Source organism: Oncorhynchus mykiss, chromosome 1 (genome assembly GCF_057628025.1).
Source record: "Oncorhynchus mykiss isolate SJ-2025 chromosome 1, ASM5762802v1, whole genome shotgun sequence".
Taxonomy (NCBI): domain Eukaryota; kingdom Metazoa; phylum Chordata; class Actinopteri; order Salmoniformes; family Salmonidae; genus Oncorhynchus; species Oncorhynchus mykiss.
The window spans coordinates 25,884,958-25,909,383 of record NC_143022.1 but is presented as its reverse complement, the minus strand read 5'-3'; the positions used below and the strand labels follow the sequence as shown (position 1 = coordinate 25,909,383).

The window sequence follows — 24,426 nt, the reverse complement described above, 5'->3', positions numbered from 1 at the left end:
TGGGGAGAGGATGTTATATTGTCTCCTCTCAGGGTGGGACTGTTGTACTTTCAAGGCCAGTGCCCCATTGTTCTTACTGACCACCCGGATCACTAAAGTCACTGGATGTCTATCATTACTTGCCCCACAACATTGGCCTTGTGTGCACTGGGCATCTCACCACTCATGTCAATGTTATGCTAGCTATAGGCCCAGTATGCATACCAAATGGCATCATATTGCCTACAAAGTGCACTACTTTTGACCAGGTCCCACATAGTACACTACATTTTAGAACAAGGTGCCATTTAGGACCCCAGTTTGCTGGCTGAACACAACACTTTGAGGCGTGGTCTGTACAGATGTGTACCCCTGTGCCACTCCTCCACTGTCATCACCTTGAGCTGAGAACAGCCCCACCTCCACCCAGAGGGGCTCAAGGGAACAGGAAGTCTAATTCTGTAGTAGTAAACCAAACACAGGGAGTACTTCCTGTCTGGCATTCCTGACCTGGGCTGAGTTCCTGCTCCACTTCAACCCCATTCACTTAAAGGCCCAGTGCAGTCATACATGTAATTATCCTGTTTAATATACACATTTCCACACTAGGAGGTTGGAATAATACTGTGAAATTGTGAAAATTATTTTAATGCCCTTTAGTATAAGAGCTGTTGTAAAAGACTGGCCGAAATTTCAGGCTGTTTTGGTGGGACGGGTTCTTTGCCTGCCTGGTGACATCACCAGGTGTCAAATCAGTTTATGTAAACTGTGTGGTTCGAGCTCTGAATACCGAATGGCTGACAGCCATGGTATATCAGACCGTATACCACGGGTATGACAAAAACATATTTTTACTGCTCTAATTACATTGGTAACCAGTTTATAATAGTGTTACGCACACCTCAATGAAGAGGGAACGCAACACCCTGCTACAACTAAACTCTCCGTGAAGTGAAAAAAGGTATGGACTGTAGGTGCGAGTAAGGATGACAACAGGCAGAATGTGGTACCGTTTACTTTATTCCTTTACACGGTAATATGGGGAAAAAGGGCTGGACGGAACCAAAGCAAAGAAAGTAAATCTCAAAGCCCCCCACCTCTCCTATCTTACCTGCCTACCCACTACTTACCTAATTTAGCACCACCTGGTGCCCTAACCAAAATACAGGGGGTGGTCCGCCCAGGTCTTACCTATTGTGCATAGACAATGAATATACTACGGGTATATGTATGCCCGCGGGCCTCTTGCCTAAGCACTCCCAAGGTGCCTTCCCCTTCCCCCCTGGGAACAAATTAAACAGAATATTAAAACAATTTCACAAACAAACTAAGCAAACAAAGGACATCAACTAAGCTCTACCTGAGCAACAAACTCACAAAACATACCAACTTCCCAGCAATGAACTCCCAGCAAAATCTCTCTATCACAATCAATCGCTCTGCAATGAACCCCAGCAAAATCAACCTCTAGCAAAATATCTCTGCAATGACCTCCCAGCAAATCTCTCTCTCCTGAACAGAACACTGGCTTTTATATAGCTTCAGAATGAATGTGTAACTGGAGACAGCTGTCTTGACGAGGGGGCGGGGTCAGCTCTCCAATTAGCCCTGGAGTCGACCAATCAGCTGCTTGAGGGATTTCAGGAAGCCATTTCCTGAAATAAACACATGCAAATACACAAACTACAACACATAAACTGGGGAACGTAACAAATAGCAATAAGGCACCCTGGGGGTTTGTGATATGGCCAGTATACCACGGCACTCCGCGTTGTGCCTTCGAACAGCCCTTAGCTGTGGTATATTGGTCATATACACATCCCCTCGGGCTTTATTGCTTAAAATAGACCAATAAAAGTTTCAAACTTTCTTGCCACTCCCATAGCCCTAGCAAAATTCTAAGAAGCTATTTTGTTTATTTATGGCCAATTCAATTGAAAACAATCACAATAAGTTACTTCATTGTTACCCAGAAATTATTTGATAGAAATTGAGATACAAACTGCTGCATCATATTGTAATATTGCCATCACTATTTAAAAATAGAGAAATATTAGTCATTAAGGTCACACTGCATTGTGTGTGTCAGCTTCAAAGACTTTGCGGACAATAAATGCTACATTTGAGCCCATGGGGCTTTGAACTCAATGTTCATATTCTCCATATAAAAATGTACAGGGTAAAAAAAGAAGGTGGGACATAAAACAAATGCATCAGATAATGTACACTATTAGAGACATTTTTATTATTTACTTGTAGTACCTTCATCAAATCAACTGCATATAAGAATGTTGACAGGTAGCTGATAACATCCAAATATAAAAAGAGAATGACAGATTGACATCAAATACATCAGGAGGGGGGGGGGGGGGAATAGGTTAACATCAGAGTCTACAGACAGCAGCTACATTCATCATGTCCCTTTAGGGTCCTACTAGGATTTATAATCAGACGAACATCTCCTTCGGACGTACATCATTCTATACTCTCAATTGCCTTGCCTGGGTAGCTGCCATTTTTGTGGTCTGGCCCCTGTTGGGTTATGCACAACACAGCACTAGATTTTGAATGAAGGAACTCATTAATGGTCAGTATTTCCAACCTCGTAGCAGGTTGTCAAGTACAATACTATAACTCAACTTGCACTGCAATTCTACTTAAATCACTAAATTAATGAGTTTTTGGATTAGGTATTTATATATTTTAGAGGTAGACTATATTTCTGAGAGACATATTTCCACACTTTAGAGGGTATTACAGCAATGCTGTAGTACTGAAATAATGTTGTCCAGTAGACATGTCATGCTTTGTAGTGTTTGGCTTATCAGAATAACTACACTATTGGACTAATCATCCATTTAGTGTTAGGGCTCTTCTGCACTAGCTTTGATACTTATTCAGTAGTGTTTCTAGATTATATGGATGTGGTTAAATTGTCCACTTCAAGCTCAGTTAAATAGTATATAATGCTAATAGGCCACAAGATGGAGCTCCATTTTAAAGAGCTAGACAAAGTTACAAGGCAAAAATATCACCACGTATAAAATAACCTCCCAATGGTAATCATAAGAATCCATAGATATATATAAAGAGAGAGAGAGAGGGATAGATATATATAAAGAGAGAGAGAGAGGGATAGATATATATAAAGATATAGCATAGCATTATATAATAGTGTGTTACAGACTGCTCTCCCTTATGTTCCCACTGCTGGCCTGAGTGTTGGGCTGTGCTCCAGCATGGTTCAGGGCTCGGTGAGTCCAGGCATGGAGGTCCAGGAGAACCTGGTTCAGCTTCTCCATCCAGTCCTCTCGATCCTCCCGTGTATCTGCTGAGAACCAGCCCCTGAAGAACAGAGAGATCATGGAACAGAGATTGGATTCAACACTTAATGGGAATACTGCAATGTCATGCTAGATCTATGAAGATACACCCCCGTCTATGACATACACAGATATGCTTACTTTAGCAGGATCCGTCATTCACAAAACATTAATATTGAAAACATCCATGACCACTTGTTGTCAAGGAATGGTAATTTGCTTGTATCATGTGAGTAGTTGTCTAGCATGAACTGTAAAGTAACAACTATGAAATATAATCTTACTTGGCCGGAGCGAGCTGGTCATTCTGTTGTGCAGTCTGGATGCCACTGACCAGTTCAAAAGTATAGGGGCGAGCACAGGAGTCCCTCTTCACTGGCTTCACACTTTGACTAGAGGAACTAAACAAAGAGATACTGCCTTCTGCTACCTGCAAGCACAACAGACAGTACAGTAGAGGGAATAACAGAATGTTTTTAAGAGTTCAATGACCATAAGAAATATCAAGTCAGGGTGTAACTTGGTCTACGAGAAATAAAACCAAGAGCTCCAGTCTATAGTCATCTGTCACTTCAATGCCCACCTTGCTGCCCTGGTCATTGGGGTGGTTCCAATAGGACATGTGGTTTCCCTCCAGGACAAAGAAGCGTCGATGCCAAGCTCCAAATCCATTCACCACCTCAAACAGTGTCTGAATGGAAGGAGAAGGGAGAAAGAAGAGGTGGGTGGAAGATGAAATACCGTAAAGAAAGTATAGAGGACAGAAGCAGGATAATATTCACAGGAGAGATCCCAATGATTTGGGTTTAAACAAAACAGTAACTCACAAGGAAGCCCTGGTGTTGGACGTTAGAGTGGCTCTCGCTGTCTAGTCGCAGGTAGATGTTTCCCTCTAGTGGAGATAGGAAGGGCACCTGTGCAGAGAGGAGGGGGAACTAGCAGGACATGGATGCCAGGGTTGTGCTGTTTGTAATAGTTCATCTAGCTAAAGAGGTAAACAAAACATGCAGTGGAAAGCAATATGCAATGATTGTATTTTGCTCTAAGTCATAGGAACATACATTTATTTCTACACACATTTTCATCTACCTATAGAGTACACCATCACTGATATTGAAGCCAGTGTAGCTAAGACTAATTATTGGTTGTTGATACCAGTGTTGCTGGCCACACACTCAGAGGCATGAAAGGAGTCAAATGGAGAAGCAAAGAGAAAAGAGAAAAAGTGAGAGCAAAACCTTTTCCTGAAACTCATCTCCCAGGAGTCTCCTGATTTTGCCTTCAAACTGTATCTGTGCACAAGTGGAGACACAGCACAGGGGGTGGTAAAGGTTACGTCACTAGTGATCCCCACCCAGACACGGGAAAACTTTAAACCAAAAACAAACTAAAGTCATGTGAGGAAATGACAACCATTCCAATCTGTACATCACAACTGACAGAATTACAACGGGTGGAAAAATCTGAAGTGTGACATGAGAGATTCAATCAAACGGTAACCCACATCCTCAAGTGACCGTGAGTGAAACAAGCTAGCAATCAGGTGGTTCAAAATCAAAAAGGACTAGATAAATCCACGAATGCAGTGACAAAAACATCAATCGCCACATCTTCCCATACTGCAGTAAAAATATCTGATACACAATTATCCAGGCTGGAGCACTGCAGCAGGTGACTGTGACGTGCAGCCAGGTGAGGTGAGTCTACCTTGTCCAGGGGGAACTTGCTATGGCCCAGGGAGGCCAGGGAGATCTTGTGAGAACCAACCAGAGAGAAGTGGCTGGTGCGGCAGGTGTTCAGGGCTGGCATGGTAGAAGCTGTGGGCGGTTGATTTGATCTAAATCAAAAACTGACACCACTCAGGATGAATGTTATCTTCAGATTATATGCAACCGGGACAATAATACTTACATGTCACACGGTGGTTGGATCTCTGTTGAAAAGCAACAAGAAAAGGTTTTCAGATGAGAAATGTGTAACAAGTAAGGTAAAAGGGTTGGTGTCTATGCATCTATTCCAAATTAAATGCATGTGTGCCTTTCTGCACTCTTACCGATCAAATATGTATTCTCTGACATCCCAGATCTATACAGTGTCCTAACATATACAGCATTGCATTGAAAAGGGTCATGCAGATACATACACAGTGAGTGGGACATTTCAAGTACTAGGCAGATAAGAAAGCTGATCACCTTTATGGTGCTTAGAAGCTTCCTTGGGGTGATCTTAAAGAAGAACAAGTAGTAAGATCAGAAATTAGCTTTGTGCAGAACACTTGCATGTATAATTCATTGTAATCTATAGAACATTGGACAGCATCTCTTAAATCAGAAGATTAGCTCACTCACCCTTGACCTGGAAGAGCTGCAGAGATCCACATTACAGGTGTTGCCTGAGGTGTGGGACTGAGTAATAGAAGACAGTTTTGAAATAATACATACAACCTATTAACACCTTTCTCAACATTGACCGTCTATTGTAAAGATTTACTAATACACCCGTTTTAAGTGACACATTCAGTAATACGTTCCATCTCACCAGGCTGTAGACCTCAACATCAATCTCAAAGTTGGAGTGAATGTCCTGCCTGAAGGGACACAGTACAGAATCAGAAAGACTTGGACAGACGAGGGGTGAAAGCCATTTCAGCAGTAATACAGTAGACATTACATAAGCATCTCCTTCAAGGCACGGACAGACCAGTAGGATTGCCGGCCGAGAGTACTTGGCACCTCTGAACAGAACCGGCCGTAATTTGCAAACTGATTCTACATGTAGAAATACGGCCAAAATGATGGCCGTCAGTTGTCCACCGGCGAGTGGTCTCTATAACACGCACACGGCGAACAAACAGCCCCCTACTGTATAGACCGACAATCGAGTTGTCACCTTTACTCCACATACTCCATATGTGGAACCAGTGGCGGGACTCACAGGGTGATGGAGGTGGGGAAGGAGATGGTGTCTCCATTCTGGGCATCCGCTGCAGTGGCCAATGGGGTCGCAACAATATTGCAGGGTCCATAGCGAATCAGGACAAAGAAATAGTGAGTTGGGCGACCTTTAGGGAGGAGAGAAATATTCAGGAGACTTGTTAATTAATAATCTGGTATGGTGTCTTGAGCTGACCATGAATTGGACTATACTGTTTTGCGCATTTAACCTAAATGAAGAGGCAAACAACTAACCTCTGCAGCTGGCAGATTCAAAATAAACTTTACATTATAAAGGTGACAACATGCATAGCCTATCGGATGGTAGGTACCTGTTTGTGTGCGGGCTGAGCAGACAAACTCCACCTTGAGAGGGAGCTGGACACTGTTGATGCTGACGGTGCCCCTGCAGGGGTGCTGGGACATGCTGGTGTCCCCCTCACCGCCCTCTAACTCCCCTGAGACCCCCCTCTCCCTCAGCCAGGTCACCTCAGCCAGCAGGGCCGCCCGCTTCTCACCTGACACAGAGAGAGAGAGGGGACAGTCCGATGACAATACAATGGAGACTAATCAAGAGGTTCATCATTCACTCCAGAATAGAAGGATTTGGGAGGGAAAGGAGAGGAATAACCATAGGACAGAGATAGAGATGAGTTTGTGTAGAAACTAACTGAGCAGATGGAAAAACTGGAATCATGGCGCTAGAAGGTGGATATGCCCAGCAGCGACTCACAGGAGACGAGCAGTAGTTTCTCAGCCTCGGCCTCCTCCAGGGAACCTCTGCCGTGGTCCTCGTCAGTGCAGCAGCTCAGGGCCTGCAATGTCTGATTGATGACCGTCTGTAGCTTGGCAGCCTCCTCATTCAGAACCTGACCAATCACAGCAGGACAGGATATTCACTCCACCCAGCCATAATCATTTAAATAATATTTATTTACAGTGTCAGGGGCATAGTTATGTTATCCATGTGGTACATTTGTCAATGCCTTTACATAAAGGAACGTTTTGGATGAAATGCTACAGTGGTAGTCACACTAGACTCAACCGCTCCAAGTTGTACTACAGACCATGATCCTGTCCTTGGTGTTGACAGTTTGCTTGGGGTGGGACTTCTCAGCGGCACGCCTCTGCAACCCTGGGGTTACACTCTGAATAGCTGGCTTGGTGCTCTGCCTCTGGGTACGGTAAGCATCGATGCTGTTAATCAATCAATGACAAAACACATTGGAGTCATCAGTCACAGGTAGAAATCACAAGCCAATAATGTTTTTGTTGTACTTTTTACCTACATTTCTTGATAGTTACAGTCTTATCACATCACTGCAATTCCCGTATGGACTCAGGAGAGGCGAAGGTCGAGACCCGCGCGTCCTCTGAAACACGACCCCGCCAAGCCACACTGCTTCTTGATACACTGCTCACTTAACCCGGACGCCAGCTGCATCAATGCGTTGGAGGAAACACCGTCCAACTGGCGACCATGTCAGCGTGCATGCGCCCGGCTCACCACAGGAGTCGCTAGAGCGCAATGGGACAAGGACTTTCCAACCGGCCAAACCCTCCCCTAACCCGGACAACGCCGGGCCAATTGTGCACTACCTCATGGGTCTCCCTGTCACAGCCGGCTGCAACACAGCCCGTGACTGAACCCGAATCTGTAGTGACTTAGGCCACTGTTCTACTCGGGTGACTGCCAATCATATCTTTTGAAAGATTTTCATAGTAAATAATTTTTTCCAATTTCACTCATGTTAGCTGATCCCCCCTCCCACAGTTTTGTTTTTTTACACCCTAATAACAGACTCACCATCAAGCTTTGATGATTTGAATCAACTGCGTAGTGCTAAGGCAAAAGCCAAAATGTGCACCCTGGGGGGGCAGGACAGAGTTTGGGAAACCCTGGTGTAGAGGACATGATGGATCACCTGTAGAGAGGGGCACTGGTCAGGTCTTCAGGAGTCAGAGGTAGGGATGGTGGGGTGGCTGGCTGACTAGCTGCAAGTCTCTGCAGGGATATTAAAACACTTAGATGTCAATTTGGAAGTGTAAACACTCCAAGCTTTAAAACTGCAGGGCAACACTTTCAGAATCACATTGAACAAGGTGACCCTGGTACCCTTTGTCTGTCTGCAGAGCCTTACCATTGGAGTGACCACAGCTTCCACAGACCTGCTGAGAGGAGAGAGGATGCAGCTGGGTGGGAGGGTCAGCAGCTCATCTACACTGGAGTGCAGTTCCCTGATCTCTTCCAGGTCTTCACCCTCCTCAGCTTTCTCCTTGTCCAACTCTGTTTTCTCCTTTCTGCGCATCACTGTGGCTATGCCACTGTCGTAATCCTCAGTGCCCTCCTTCTCCCTTCCCCGCGCAGAAGCCTCCAGCATGTCCTTAAACATCAGGTCAATCATCTCAGCAGTGTTGGTTTCATCTTGAGAGCTCAGCTCAGCCTCTGTGGATATATGCAGTAAGTTAACATTCAAACAAACTATTGCTGTAGTATGTCTGGGACCTGGTTTTCCAACTTGTAACAAATATTTAAAATGGCTCATCATTTGGTTGTTCAGTGTAAAAAAAAATGATAGGGGTGTGAGGTGGTGGCAGTGACCCATTGAACCGATTGTTTAGAATGGAGTGCACTGCAGACAGTAAAATATGACCAGTATCTTTATAACCCAGGTGTGTAAGCGACTGCATGTACAGTGCCTTCAGACAGTATTCACACCCCTAGACTTTTTCCACATTTTGTTGTTACAGGCAGACTGAATTTAAAATGTATTCAATTTAGACTGTGCGTCACTGGCCTACTCACAATACCCCTTAATCTCAAAGTGGAATTATGATTTTAACATGATTACGAATTATTAACCAATTTAAAGCTCAAATGTCTTGAGTCAATAGGTATTCAACCCATTTTATGGCCAGCCTAAAAATGTGCTTAACACGTTTGCGATAGTGTTTAACATTTTTGAATGACTACCTCATCTCTGTACCCCACACATACAGATAATTGTAAGGTCCCTCAGTCAAGAAATTAATTTCAATCACAGATTCAACCAAAGACCTGGGAGGTTTTCCAATGCCTCGCAAAGAGCACCTATTGGTAGATGGGTAAATTTTTTAAAAGCAGACATTGAATATCCCTTTGAGCATGGTGAAGTTACTAATTACACTTTGGATGGTGTATCAATACACACAGGCGTCCTTCCTAACTCAGTTGCTGGAGAGGAAGGAAACTGCTCAGATTTCACCTTGAGACCAATGGTGACTAAAACAGTTAGATTTTAATGGCTGTGATAGGAGAAAACTGAGGATGAATCAACAACATTGTAGTTACTCCACAATGCTAACCTAATTGATAGTGAAAAGGAAGCATGTACAGAATACAAATATTCCAAAACATGCATCCTGTTTGCAACAAGGCACTAAAGTAATGGTGCACAAAATGTGGCAAAGCAATTAACTTTGTCCTGAATACAACGTGTTTGAGGCAAATTCAATACAAGCCATTACGGAGTACCACACACACACGGTGCATCATGTTATTGGTATGCTTGTAATCGGTTTGGACTGGGGAGTTTTTCAGGATAAAAAAAGAAATGGAATCGAATGGAAAAATCATAGATGAAAACCAGGTCCAGTCTGCTTTCCAACAGACACTGGGAGATTAATTCAGCAGGACAATAACCTAAAACACAAATCTACACTGGAGTTGCTTACTACTAAGACAATGAATGTTCCTGAGTGGCTGAGTTAGTTTGGACTTAAATCTGTTTTAAAATGTATGGCAAGACCTGAAAATGATTGTTTAACAATGATTAAGAACCAATTTGACAGAGCATGAAGAATTTTGAATACAATAATGTTACACAATCCAGGTGTGGAAAGCTCTTAGAGACTTTCCCAGAAACACTCACAGCTGTAATCGCTGCCAAATGTGCTTCTATTAAGTATTGAGTCAGGGGTGTGAATACTTATGTAAATATATTTCTGTATTTAATTATAATAATGTGCAAAAATGACTAAACGTATTTTCACTTTGTCATTATGGAGTAGTGTGTGTGTAGATGGGTTCGAGGGGCAAAAAATATATTTAATCCATTTTGAATTCAGGCTGTAATAACAATGTGGAATAAGTCAAGGGGTATGAATACTTTCTAAAATCACTGTAAGAAACCCAAATTGTTCATTTATCATCTCACCAACTTGTGCCAACAGCCCTAAACCACATTTGTCTCACCTGACATACTCTCTCTTCTCCAGCTGGATGAGGAGTCCAGCTCACACAGGGCCTAATCATTGATCATTTCTGGCTCCAGGGTAAAGGTGACTTTCTTTAGCTCTTTTGCCTCTGACTGCAGTTCACAAGTCTGTTCCTGATCTGAATGCAGCTCAGTCTTCCTGTTCCCTGTCTGATGAGTTTGTGGTCAACCCTTGCTTATGACCCAAAACAGAACCCCCCTCCCCTGGTCTTCACCTTCAGCAGATGCCACACCCTGGACATAATCTACAAGACTTTCTGGCTTCCCTTGTTCTTCAACTCCTGAAGATTTCATCTCCTCTTGCTCCTGACATAATGGGAACCCAACCTTCTCTAGTGGGGACCCCACTTCCATCTGCTCCTCACCTACAAAGTACCCCATCTCTTCAACTACAGAACACCTAATTTCCTTCTTCTCCTCCTCTAGTGGGGACCTCATATTCCCATTCTCTTCCTCTATCGTGGACCCTACCTCCTCCCGACTCCATTGACACTTGCTTATCATCTAAAAGGGAATGGGACTCATCATCCAACTGTTCACCTATATAGAACTTCACACCCCTCTGCTTCTCACTAAGGACTGAACCTCTTTCCTCCTGCTTGTTACTAGCAGAAGACTCTGCCTTATCCTGCTCTTTCACTACAGGACCCTCTGCTGCCTCATGTCGTTTATCTGGCAGAGCATTTCCCTGACAAACGTCCAGAGTGCACTCTGCCTCCTCTGTCATGCGTCTCCTCGACCTCTTGTGGTGGGACATCCATGTTGTAAACTGACGCTCTCATCTCACACCCCTATTCTACACTGACATTTGCACAAAACTCTGACTAACAGGAACAGTTCAATTTTTCTCAATATATACCGTTAAAGTGTCTACCTCCAAGCTGTAATAGTGACTTCTCCTCTTGCAGTGTCTTACCAATGTCTTGGATTGGAGGCTCCACTCCATGGATCTTAGCAGTGACAGAAGTCTCAGTAAAGCTGCCGTCCTTCACCCAGAGAGGCTCATCACCAGTCACATTGAGGTCTGCCTGCTGGACAAAACATTTATTTTTTCATAGCTCAGGCCAAAATATAAGCAAGCACCTTTGTTCCTCTCATGCACACATCTATGAAGCCTTTTGTAATACACATATTACAAAAGGTACTGTGCCACTATGTGAAGGACCAGGTGAACCCTTAAACCCGATTACCATTCACATGACTTTGAAGAGGACAATGATTGTCAGTGACACCTGTGACATTGAGACACCCCGGTTTCTCCACAGAACCAGTTACACCGAGTCTAATGTCCATATATGTAAACTCACATTCCATGGTTGGAACGGTGGCCACTGCAGTCTCCTGCTATAGCCAACCATCATCCGAGGGGAGGATGATGAGACGGGTGGGGTTGCCCTCTAATGATCTCACAACAAATACCATTGTTCTATCAGGAACCGAGTACTTGAGCTCAACCAAAGAGCCACAAACATAACCCTTAAGAACAATATGCCATTACCAGACAAGGGGAGGGTAACACCAAACTTACCTCAGTCAGTGAGGAATCAGAGAATCTTTGATTTAGAAAGACATTCTTTGCAATTGGCTGGGCCCTTAAGAGTCGCAGCTCCTCCTCCCTTTCCTGATTGGTCAGACAAATAGAAGCCTTTAGACAGACACTTCCCAGGAATCTTAACAATTGTGTAATATCAACATTTCAACAACCTCTAGATAAGCTCCTGCTGTTCTCAAGAGAGTTGGTGAGCACACAAACCACATCGAAAATCTTACTTCACTGCCTGGTGTGTGTGCGCGTGTGTGGCACAGACCTGGCGTATGCAGGAGACTTGCTTGGAGCTGGGTGTTTCACTGTCCTCAAGTTTAAGCTGTAAGTTGGTAACGGCGTTGGAGAGGGTACGGGGGCACCAGTTTCCTGGCAGAGGGCTGGCCGGACAGGTGGTGGGGGCGTTAAACCGCTCCACCCGTGAGCTGAATTCTGCCTCACCTGAAAAACAGACCAGATGCTCCTATCATACAACAACCTCAGAGCAGACAAGTGTTCTCCCTCACATTCAATGACTGATAATGATGCATTCTTTACATTGGCAAGTGAGTGTTGCACACTGTGTTAAGAAACATTAAAGGTGAATGTGTAAGATTACTCACCAATAAGAATGTGCTCTTTGAACCCTTCCTGGATTATAATGGATGGTCTCGGAGCCAGTAGAGGGCCTCCTACAAACAAAACAACCACCATTGGTCACTGTTTCTCAATGACTACAGATCTAAGTATTGCAAGTAGGTTATTTTAGGAGGGAGAGTTATCAAATCAAACTTGGTCACATGCTCCAAATAAAACAGGTGTAGACTTTACCGTGAAATGCTTACTTAACGAGCCCTTTCCCAACAAGGCAGTTAAAAAGTTTAAAAAATGTTCTAAATAAAAATAGAAAATAGTAACAATGGATATCAATAAAGAGGCTATAATACAAGGATAGCCCTAGTATCATGATGACTCGCAGTTCCATTACATAAGTCATTGGAAGAAGGCGTTTTCTGTACAGGGAGGTTTTATAAGACTCCAAACGCTTGGTCTGAACATTAACATGGATTGCTGGCGGTATGGTTTTTGAAGCACAAGGACCTTTTCTTTCATATCGCGAGAAATAATCTTCAAAGAACAAAAGGTTAAATTGATACACCTTTATAGGGTCAGGTTTCCCACACAGCCATATTTTTCATGTTACAGTGCTTGTTTACAGGAAAACAGAGTGGACTACCTGTGCAAATTAGCTATGTGCATCTCCGAAAACCTGTGTGTAAATCCGGAAGTCGGACGACACAAACATGTTGTCACTGAAAAATACTGCAACTATTAAAACACTGTACAGTAACTATGTACTTTGCATTTGTGAAATTTTGAAGTGATATTAAAATAGAGGGATTTATGTTGTTTTCAGAACCATACCATATTTGATAATTGATTCACGTTTAGATGGATTGTTTGGCCATTTGGGCTGCCAGAGCCAGTTCGCCTTTAAACAGAACATGTAAGGTCCATGAGCTATAAGGAGTAAGGCTCCTTTAATCCATTATTGGGCTATATAAAAATCCCTTTTTAAGGACCCTGTCTTTCAAAAGATAATTCATAAAAATCCGAATGACTTCACAGATCTTCATTGTAAAGGGTTTGAACACGGTTTGCCATGCTTGTTCAATGAACCATAAACAATTAATGAACATGCACCTGTGGAACGGTTGTTAAGACACTAACAGCTTACAAGCGGTAGGCAATTAAGGACACAGTTATGAAAACTTAGGACACTGAAGAGGCCTTTCTACGGACTCTGAAAAACACCAAAGAATAGATGCCCAGGGTCCCTGCTTATCTGCGCGAACATGCCTTAGGCACGCTGCAAGGAGGCATGAGGACTGCAGATGTGTCCAGGGCAATAAATTGCAATGTTCATACTGTAGCGCCTAAGACAGCGCTACAGGGAGACAGGATGGACAGCTGATCGTCCTCGCAGTGGCAGACCACGTGTAACAACACCTACACAGGATCGGTACATCCGAACATCACACCTGCAAGACAGGTACAGGATGGAAACAACAACAGCCCGAGTTACACCAGAAACGCACAATCCCTCCATCAGTGCTCAGACTGACCGCAATAGGCTGACAGAGGCAGAACTGAGGGCTTGTAGGCCTGTTGTAAGGCAGGTCCTCAGACATCACCGGCAACAACGTTGCCTATGGGCAAAAACCCACCGCCGCTGGACCAGACAGGACTGGCAAAAAGTGCTCTTCACTGACCAGTCGCGATTTTGTCTCACCAGGGTTGAGGTTCGGGTTCGCGTTTATCGTCGAAGGAATGAGCCTTACACCGAGGCCTGTACTCTGGAGCAGGATCGATTTGGAGGTGGAGGGTCCGTCATGGTCTGGGGAGGTGTGTCACAGCATCATCGGACTGAGCTTGTTGTCATTGCAGGCAATCTCAACGCTGTGCGTTACAAGGAAGACATCCTCCTCCCTCATGTGGTACCCTTCCTGCAGGCTCATCCTGACATGACCCTCCAGCATGACAATGCCACCAGCCATAAAGCTTGTTCTGTGCGTGATTTCCTGCAAGACAGGAATGTCAGTGTTATGCCATGGCCAGCGAAGAGCCTGGATCTCAATCCCATTGAGCACGTCTGGGACATGTTGGATCGGAGGGTGAGGGCTAGCGCCATTCCCCCCAGAAATGTCCAGGAACTTGCAGGTGCCTTGGAGGAAGAGTGGTGTAACATCTCACAGCAAGAACTAGCAAATCTGGTGCAGTCCATGAGGAGATGCACTGCAGTACCTAATGCAGCTGGTGGCCACACCAGATGCGGACTGTTACTTTTGATGCCCCCTTTGTTCAGGGACACATTATTCAATTTCTGTTAGTCACATGTCCAGTTTATGTCTCAGTTGTTGAATCTTGTTATGTTCATACAAATGTTTACACATGTTAAGTTTGCTGAAAATAAACACAGTTGACAGTGAAAGGACATTTCTTTTTGTGAGTTTACAAGGAGATAATTGAGATATTATGTACATGTAGGTAGGGGTAAAAGTGACTAGGCAATCAGGATAGATAATATAAATAAAGAGATTAGTAGCAGCATGTCTTATCTTACCCTCACGTCTCTGGGTTAGTTGCTGTACTCTGGAGCGGACAGAACAGAGAGCAGGGGTATCTGGCTTCACCTCCAGCTCTGCACAGCAGAGGTGGTCTCTTGATGAAGAACTCTCGTTAGGACAGACATTCTCCTCGCCCAACAACTTCAGGCGACGCCTCTTCTGAACATCATTGACCTCTAAGACAGGATAAGGTAGTTCATAATAACGGGTATGCCCCAATTCTGCACTGTTAGTTAGGTGTTTGTTAGTTACACATTGACAACACACTCACCTGACGAGGGGACATTGTCCTCTGTGTCAGACAGAGGGCCTCTATGTCTCTTCAAAGCTGTCGACAACCCACTTCGATGTTTCCTATCCATGCTCCTATAAAATAAACACCAAATGAAGTGCAGTGCCCAGCTATCGATTATGCAAATGAGCTAACTATCTGATTTACCCAGCAGCAGGTTCAGTTACGAGCCTGCTGCATACTGCTGTTAGCTAACGTATGTGGCTGAAACGACTTACCGTTAGCTAAAATGTGTTGGATATAACATCCTCTTACCTTAACAGAAATGTCACGACTGGGCATAAATTGCAGTGAAGATTCAAACGACTTTGTTTATTCGACGCCTTTCCTACTTTGAATTTCAGCGGGTTCTAGACGTACGTCTGTTGTGCTTGAAAACATCGCCCTAAGACTACCGTAACGCCAAGCGTTAGTGCGCAAAACTTTTGGTATTGTTTTTATGGTAGGTAGACGATTAACTTCCACAGCGGAAGAGGCAAGGAACTTCAATAACTAACTTTATTAGATCCTTGAAGTCTCCCAAACTCTCGATTTGTCAAATACAACCAAAATCCAATACAAGTCAACAGTAAACATGTTGTCCCCCACGAATGATGCAGTGCCCCCATTTGGGCCAATTAGTGAAAACAATTCAAGCACCAACGGGACAGGAGATATGCTCGTTCAAAGTTTGGAATTTCAGTTGATTACTGTAAGCGCCCTCTTTGGGTTTATCGTCGTGATATCGTCATTTCAACATACTGTACTGTATCAAATGGTAGGCTACAGTAGCCTACAATGACATATCAACTACTTGATGGCCAACAGATGCAAATGTAGCCTGTCATTTTCATTGTCAACTTTTTCCCATAACACAAGTACAAGGAGTTCCATAACTTCCATTTCAAATTGAGCAGCATGAGCATGAGTAAAACCCTTCGCTTAATACTGTTATCGATAATAAAAGTCAACATTATAATTCAATTTACTTTAAACCACCTCTGAACGACCTTATCGAAAGAGTTCACGTGCGCCTAAAGTCGTTTTCCAATACTTTGTCGCTGCCTAATAGTCAGCAGCAGCAGATCACAGTGAAATATATATTTATACTTTTGTCACTGCCTGATAGTCAGCAGCAGCAGATCACAGTGAAATTATATATATATATATATATATATATATATATATATATATATATATATATTTTTTTTTTAAAGATATATGCCATGGCTGGCGCGGTGCAATTTAAAAGTGGCCCAAAAACCCACCTCCCGTCACCCGCAACATTGTTTTCAAAGTAGCCCAATTCGCACGAAAATCGCTCACATGGCAACACTGATCATTAACCATGTTTTAAAAAGGCGATAGCCTAAACATATAGTCCTTCACGACTGATGCTGCGCCTCCCTAGGGTCAGTCAGTGTAATTGAGTAAATTATGGATCTCTATGACAAGACACATCATCTACCCAAATTTTGTCAAAATCGGGCCAGTGGTGTCTGAGATATTGTGTGTGACTAATGTACATACAATTGATTACAATAGTGTCCCCCTTGGGCCTATCAGTGTAATTTTGTAAATGCCGGATCTCTATGGCAAGATGCATCATTCACATACCTTTTGTCAAAATCAGGCCAGTGGTGTCTGAGATATCGCTTGAGTTAGCTAGACTCATATCCCTAAGCACGTGTGCTAAATTTCAGCTCTCTGAGTCAAACATATCCTGCGTCTCGCCCGTCCATAAAGAGTTCTCCGAATCCTGAGAAGCGTTGAAGTGGGCGGATTTCCTTGTCCTTCTCGCCAGCCGTGATTCTGGGATGCTCCATGATAAGAAATGTGACCGTTCCTGGTGAAAAAAAACAATGTCTTATGCCAGAGCTCGAGTAAATCACTTTACTAAGCTGCTCCCGAATGTATTACGCCAGGACATGGACATCGATTCTATCGTAGTCCATGTGGGTTTTAATGACATTATGAAGGGCAGCTCTGAAAAGTTTAAACTGGATTTGAAAGAGTTGATTGACTCTCTGCTAGACACTAACAAAAGTCCCTCTGCCATCTCTAAATCGCGGAATTGATCAAATCAAATCAAATTTTATTGGTCCCATACACATGGTTAGCAGATGTTAATGCAAGTGTAGCGAAATGCTTGTGCTTCTAGTTCCGACCATGCAGTAATATCTAACAAGTAATCTAACAATTTCACAACAACTACCTAATACACACAAGTGTAAAGAAATGAAATACAGTGGGGCAAAAAGTATTTAGTCAGCCACCAATTGTGCAAGTTCTCCCACTTAAAAAGATGAGAGAGGCCTGTAATTTTCATCATAGGTACACTTCAACTATGACAGACAAAATGAGGAAAAAAAATCCAGAAAATCACATTGTAGGATTTTTAAAATCAAATCAAATGTATTTGTCACATACACATGGTTAGCAGATGTTAATGCGAGTGTAGCGAAATGCTTGTGCTTCTAGTTCCGACAATGCAGTAATAACCAACGAGTAATCTAACTAACAATTCCAACACTACTACCTTATACACACAAGTGTAAAGGGATAAAGAACATGTACATAAAGATATATGAATGAGTGATGGTACAGAGCGGCATAGGCAAGATGCAGTAGATGGTATCGAGTACAGTTATACATATGAGATGAGTATGTAAACAAAGTGGCATAGTTTAAAGTGGCTAGTGATACATGTATTACATAAAGATGCAGTAGATGATATAGAGTACAGTATATATGTATACATATGAGATGAATAATGTAGGGTATGTAAACATTATATTAAGTAGCATTGTTTAAAGTGGCTAGTGATATATTTTACATCAATTCCCATCAATTCCCATTATTAAAGTGGCTGGAGTTGAGTCAGTGTGTTGGCACTGAATTTATTTGCAAATTATGGTGGAAAATAAGTATTTGGTCAATAACAAAAGTTTAACTCAATACTTTGTTATATACCCTTTGTTGGCAATGACAGAGGTCAAACGTTTTCTGTAAGTCTTCACAAGGTTTTCACACACTGTTGCTGGTATTTCGGCCCATTCCTCCATGCATATCTCCTCTAGAGCAGTGATGTTTTGTGGCTGTTGTTTTGCAACACAGACTTTCAACTTTGAACCTTGAAATGCTTCTTACGAAGCCACTCCTTCGTTGCCTGGGCGGTGTGTTTGGGATCATTGTCATGCTGAAAGACCCAGCCACGTTTCATCTTCAATGCTCTTGCTGATGGAAGGAGGTTTTTACTCAAAATCTCACGATACATGGCCCCATTCATTCTTTCCTTTACACGGATCAGTCGTCCTGGTCCCTTTGCAGAAAAACAGCCCCAAAGCATGATGTTTCCACCCCCACGCTTCATAGTAGGTATGGTGTTCTTTGGATGCAACTCAGCATTCTTTGTCCTCCAAACACGACGAGTTGAGTTTTTACCAAAAAGTTATATTTCGGTTTCATCTGACCATATGACATTCTCCCAATCTTCTTGTACTGGCTTAAGCAGGGGGACACGTCTGGCACTGCAGGATTTGAGTCCCTGGCGGCGTAGTGTGTTACTGATGGTAGGCTTTGTTACTTTGGTCCCAGCTCTCTGCAGGTCATTCACTAGGTCCCCCCGTGTGGTTCTGGGATTTTTGCTCACCGTTCTTGTGATCATTTTGACCCCACGGGGTGAGATCTTGCGTGGAGCCCCAGATTGAGGGAGATTATCAGTGGTCTTGTATGTCTTCCATTTCCTAATAATTGCTCCCACAGTTGATTTCTTCAAACCAAGCTGCTTACCTATTGCAGATTCAGTCTTCCCAGCCTGGTGCAGGTCTACAATTTTGTTTCTGGTGTCCTTTGACAGCTCTTTGGTCTTGGCCATAGTGGAGTTTGGAGTGTGACTGTTTGAGGTTGTGGACAGGTGTATTTTATACTGATAACAAGTTCAAACAGGTGCCATTAATACAGGTAACGAGTGGAGGACAGAGGAGCCTCTTAAAGAAGAAGTTACAGGTCTGTGAGGAGTCAGAAATCTTGCTTGTTTGTAGGTGACCAAATACTTATTTTCCACCATAATTTGCAAATAAATTGATAAAAAATCTGATTTGTGATTTTCTGGATTTTTTTCTTCTCATTTTGTCTGTCATAGTTGAAGTGTATCTATGAAGTGTACCTATTACAGGCCTCTCTCATCTTTTTAAGTTGGAGAACTTGCACAATTGATGGCTGAAAAAATACTTTTTTTCCCCACTGTATATGGATGAGCGATGGCCGAACGGCATAGGCAAGATGCAGTAGATGGTATAGAGTACAGTATATACAGTATATATCATATGAGATGAGTAATGTAGGGTATGTAAACAGTACATAGAGTGGCATTGTTTAAAGTGACTAGTGATACATTTATTCCATCCAATTTTTAATTATTAAAGTGGCTATAGATTTGAGTCAGTATGTTGGCAGCAGCCACTCAATGTTAGTGATGGCTGTTTAACAGTCTGATGGCCTTGAGATAGAAGTTGTTTTTCAGTCTCACGGTCCCAGCTTTGATGCACCTGTACTGACCCCGCCTTCTGGATGATAACGGGGTGAACAGGCAGTGGCTCGGGTGGTTGTTGTCCTTGATGATCTTTTTGGCCTTCCTGTGACATTGGGTGGTGTAAGTGTCCTGGAGGGCAGGTAGTTTGCCCCTGGTGATGCGTTGTGCAGACCTCACTACCCTCTGGAAAGCCTTGCGGTTGTGGGCGGAGCAGTTGCTGTACCAGGCGGTGATAAAGCCCGACAGGATGCTCTCGATTATGCATCTGTAAAAGTTTGTGAGTGTTTTTGGTGACAAGCCAAATTTCTTCAGCCTCCTGAGGTTGAAGAGGCGCTGTTGTGCCTTCTTCACTACACTGTCTGTGTGGGTGGAACATTTCAGTTTGTCCGTGATGTGTACGCCGAGGAACTTAAAACTGTCCACCTTCTCCACTACTGTCCCGTCGATGTGGATAGGGGGATGCTCCCTGGGCTGTTTCCTGAAGTCCACAATCATCTCCTTTGTTTTGTTGACGTTGAGTGTGAGGTTATTTTCCTGACACCACACTCCGAGGGCCCCCACCTCCTCCCTGTAGGCCGTCTCATCGTTGTTGGTAATCAAGCCTACCACTGTAGTGTCGTCTGCAAACTCGATGATTGAGTTGGAGGCGTGCATGGCCATGCAGTCATGGGTGAACAGGGAGTACAGGAGAGGGATGAGAATGCACCCTTGTGGGGCCCCAATGTTAATGCTCAGCGGGGTGGAGATGATGTTTCCTACCCTCACCACCTGGGGGCGGCCCGTCAGAAAGTCCAGGACCCAGATGCACAGGGCGGGGTCGAGACCCAGAGTCTCGAGCTTAATGATGAGTTTGGAGGGTACTATGGTGTTAAATGCTGAGGTGTAGTCAATGAACAGCATACTTACATAGGTATTCCTCTTGTCCAGATGGGTTAGGGCAGTGTGCAGTGTGATTGCGTCATCTGTGAACCTATTGGGGCGGTAAGCAAATCGGAGTAGGTCTAGGGTGTCAGGTAGGGTGGAGGTGATATGACCCTTGACTAGTCTCTCAAAGCACTTCATGATGACGGAAGTGAGTGCTACAGGGCGATAGTTGTTTAGCTCAGTTACCTTAGTCTTCTTAGGAACAGGACCAATGGTGGCCCTCTTGAAGCATGTGGGAACAGCAGACTGGGATAGGGATTGATTGATATGTCCGTAAACACACCAGCCAGCTAGTCTGCGCGTGCTCTGAGGACGCGACTAGGGATGCCGTCTGGGCCAGGCAGCCTTGTGAGGGTTAACATGTTTAAATGTTTTACTCACATTGGCTGCGGTGAAGTAGAGTCCACAGGTTTTGGTAGCGGGCCATGTCGTTGGCACTGTATTGTCCACAAAGCGAGCAAAGAAGTTGTTTACTTTATCTGAGAGCAAGACATCGGGGTCCACGACAGGGCTGGTTTTCTTTTTGTAGCCCGTGATTGACTGTAGACCCTCTCGTGTCTGAGCCGTTGAATTGCGACTCTACTTTGTCTCTATACTGACGCTTAGCTTGTTTGATTGCCTTGCAGAGGGAATAGCTACATTGTTTGTATTCGGTCATGTTTCTGGTCACCTTGCCCTGATTAAAAGCAGTGGTTCACGCTTTCAGTTTTGCCATCAATCCACGGTTTCTGGTTGGGGAAGGTTTTAATTGTTAATTATTAAAATCCCCAGCTACAATAAATGCAGCCTCAGGATATGTGGTTTCCAGTTTACATAGAGTCCAATGAAGTTCTTTCAGGGCCGTCGAGCTGTCTGCTTGGGGGGGGATGTACGCGACTGTGATTATAATCGAAGAGAATTCTCTTGGTAGATAATGCGGTTGGCATTTGATTGTAAGGAATTCTAGGTCAGGTGAACAAAAGGACTTGAGTTCTTTGAACGATTTTTTCGCTTCACAACTGGCTATGTGATCATTACAGCTCAATGGGTATAACTTTTGTTGACAAATTCGATAGCTTTTGGAAACAAAACACATTTTATAAGGAGGATGGGATCCACCCAAATCATATGGGATCCTGGAACCTTTCACAGCACTATAAGGCTGCATTGAGACAATGACTTATCAATGACCCAAGCCCAGCTCAGCTAATCCCTACCATTGTGATGCAGAGTTGTCATAATGCTTCAGCAAATGTACATTACACCAGGGGTGTTGGTAGACACAATGTAAGTAACCTAATGTATGTCCGTCTAACTGTCCTGAATGCCTCTGCTGATCCTGCAGTAATCATGTGCCTATGAACCAGAGTTATACTGTTAGCACCAAGCCGGTGTGCCCTATGAGGAAGTCCACTGGTGTGCAGCTCACCATGCGCAACATGAAGAACATGAGCATGTCTACTGCTGCTAAGCTTCCCAGTAAAGCAATAAAAGTAAGTAAACTTCCCAGAAGAAAAGTGCTCAAAATAGCCCACGTTAACTTATGTAGCTTAAGAAACAAGGTTAATGAAATCAATAATTTGCTAGTAACAGATGACATTCTGACTATCTCTGAAACTCACTTAGATCATACCTTTGATGATACAGTGGTAGCAATACAAGGTAATAACATTTTCAGAAAATATAGAAATGCCAATGGTGGAGGTGTTGCTGTTTATATTCAGAACCATATTCCTGTAAAGATTAGAGAGGATCTCATGTTAAATACTATTGAAGTAATATGGCTACAGGTTCATCTGCCTCACCTAAAGCCTATTCTGGTGGGAAGCTGCTATAGACCAACAAGTGCTAACAGTCAGTATCTGGATAACATGTGTGAAATGCTTGATAATATATGTGATATCAACAGAATATTTTCTGGGTGATTTAAATATTAACTGGCTTTCATCAAGCTGCCCACTCAAGAAAAAGCTTCAAACTGTAACCAGTGCCTGCAACCTGGTTCAGGTTATCAGTCAACCTACCAGGGTAGTTACAAACAGCACAGGAATGAAATCATCAACATATATTGATCACATCTTTACTAATGCTGCAGAAATTAGCTTGAAAGCAGTATCCAGATCCATTGGATGTTGTGATCACAATATAGTAGCCATATCTAGGAAAACCAAAGTTCCAAAGTCTGGGCCTAATATAGTGTATAAGAGGTCATGCAATAAGTTTTGTAGTGATTCCTTTGTTATTGATGTAAAGAATATCTGTTGGTCCGTGGTGTGTAATGAGGAGCAAACAGACACTGCACTTGACACATTTATGAAATTGCTTATTCCAGTTGCTAATAAGCATGCACCCATTAAGAAAATGACTGTGAAAACTGTTAGATCCCTATGGATTGATGAGGAATTAAACAATTGTATGGTGAGTGATGGGGCAAAAGGAATGGCAAATAAGTCTTGGCTGCACAATCAATTGGCAAACTTATTGAAAATTGAGAAATCATGTGACTCAACTGAATAAAAAGAAGAAGAAACTACACTATGAAACAAAGATAAATGAAATAAAGAATGATAGTGAAAAGCTTTGGAGCACCTTAAATTAAATTCTGGGAAAAAAGGCAAACTCAGCTCATCATTCATTGAATCAGATGGCTCATTCATCACAAAACCAACTGATATTGCTAACTACTTTAATGATTTTTTCATTGGCAAGATTAGCAAACTTAGGCATGATATGCCAGCAACAAATGCTGACACTACACATCCAAGTATATCTGACCAAATTATGAAAGACAAGCATTGCCATTTTAAGTTCCGTAAAGTTAGTGTGGAAGAGGCAAAACAATTATTGTTGTCTATCAACAATGACAAGCCACAGGGGTCTGACAATTTGGATGGAAAGTTATGGAGGATATTAGCAGCCGATATTGCCACTCCTATTTGCCATATTTTCAATTTAAGCCTACTAGAATGTGTGCCCCCAGGCCTGGAGGGAAGCTAAAGTAATTTCGCTACCCAAGAATCAAGAATAGTAAAGCCCCCTTTACAGGCTCAAATAGCCGACCAATCAGCCTGTTACCGACCCTTAGTCAACTTTTGGAAAAGATTGTGTTTGATCAGACACAATGCTATTTTACAGTCAACAAATTGACAACAAACTTTCAGCATGCTTATAGAGGACATTCAACAAGCACAACACTTACACAAATGACTGATAATTGGCTGAGAGAAATTGATGATAAAAAGATTGTTTTGTTTTGTTAGACTTCAGTGCGGCTTTTGACATTATCAATCATAGTCTGCTGCTGGAAAAATGTATGTGTTATGTCTTTACACCGCCTGCTATATTGTGGATAAAGAGTTACCCGTCTAACAGAACACAGAGGGTGTTCTTTAATGGAAGCCTTTCCAACAGAATCCGCAAGGCAGCTGTCTAGGCCCATTTCTTTTTCAATCTTTACTAATTAATTGCCACTGGCTTTGAGGAAAGCCAGTGTGTCTATGTATGTTGATAACGCAACACTATACATGTCAGCTACAACAGCGACTGAAATGACTGCAACACTTAACAAAGAGTTGCA

At 43.1% G+C, this 24,426-nt stretch overlaps 1 protein-coding gene across 12 annotated transcripts; it reads right to left on the bottom strand.

The window, feature by feature from the left end:
- Positions 1-981: 981 nt before the first annotated feature.
- Positions 982-17,497, bottom strand: LOC110514924 (anillin). 12 transcript variants are annotated; one of them, XM_090213860.1, is made up of 24 exons: positions 17,030-17,492; positions 15,413-15,507; positions 15,138-15,317; positions 12,637-12,705; positions 12,300-12,475; positions 12,020-12,112; positions 11,799-11,888; positions 11,408-11,519; positions 8,377-8,681; positions 8,161-8,240; positions 7,303-7,432; positions 6,969-7,104; positions 6,568-6,753; positions 6,237-6,363; positions 5,841-5,889; positions 5,651-5,707; positions 5,495-5,527; positions 5,214-5,235; positions 5,010-5,119; positions 4,541-4,594; positions 4,130-4,216; positions 3,886-3,993; positions 3,587-3,732; positions 982-3,324 (listed from the first exon to the last, which is right to left on the bottom strand). In XM_090213860.1, the coding sequence occupies exons 2-24, from the start codon at positions 15,501-15,503 to the stop codon at positions 3,159-3,161; spliced, it is 2,607 nt and encodes an 868-aa protein (XP_090069986.1). In that variant the 5' UTR covers positions 15,504-15,507; positions 17,030-17,492; the 3' UTR covers positions 982-3,158. The 12 variants fall into 12 exon arrangements, 9 of the variants coding, with proteins under 9 accessions (XP_090069986.1, XP_021449739.3, XP_090070035.1 ...); XM_021594064.3 differs by lacking the exon at positions 17,030-17,492 and adding an exon at positions 15,689-16,083; XM_090213909.1 differs by lacking the exon at positions 17,030-17,492 and adding an exon at positions 15,652-15,837.
- Between the last annotated feature and the right edge of the window lie 6,929 nt (positions 17,498-24,426).

What these genes read in the sequence shown, in the direction of transcription:
- LOC110514924 (XM_090213860.1), bottom strand. Translation starts at nt 15,503, where the DNA reads ATGGATAGGAAACATCGAAGTGGGTTGTCGACAGCTTTGAAGAGACAT. An exon ending in GCCTCCAATCCAAGACATTG is followed by an intron (nt 8,682 to 11,407) that starts GTAAGACACTGC and finishes ATATATCCACAG; the next exon opens with AGGCTGAGCTGAGCTCTCAA. An exon ending in CTCAGCCCGCACACAAACAG is followed by an intron (nt 6,364 to 6,567) that starts GTACCTACCATC and finishes TCCTCCCTAAAG; the next exon opens with GTCGCCCAACTCACTATTTC.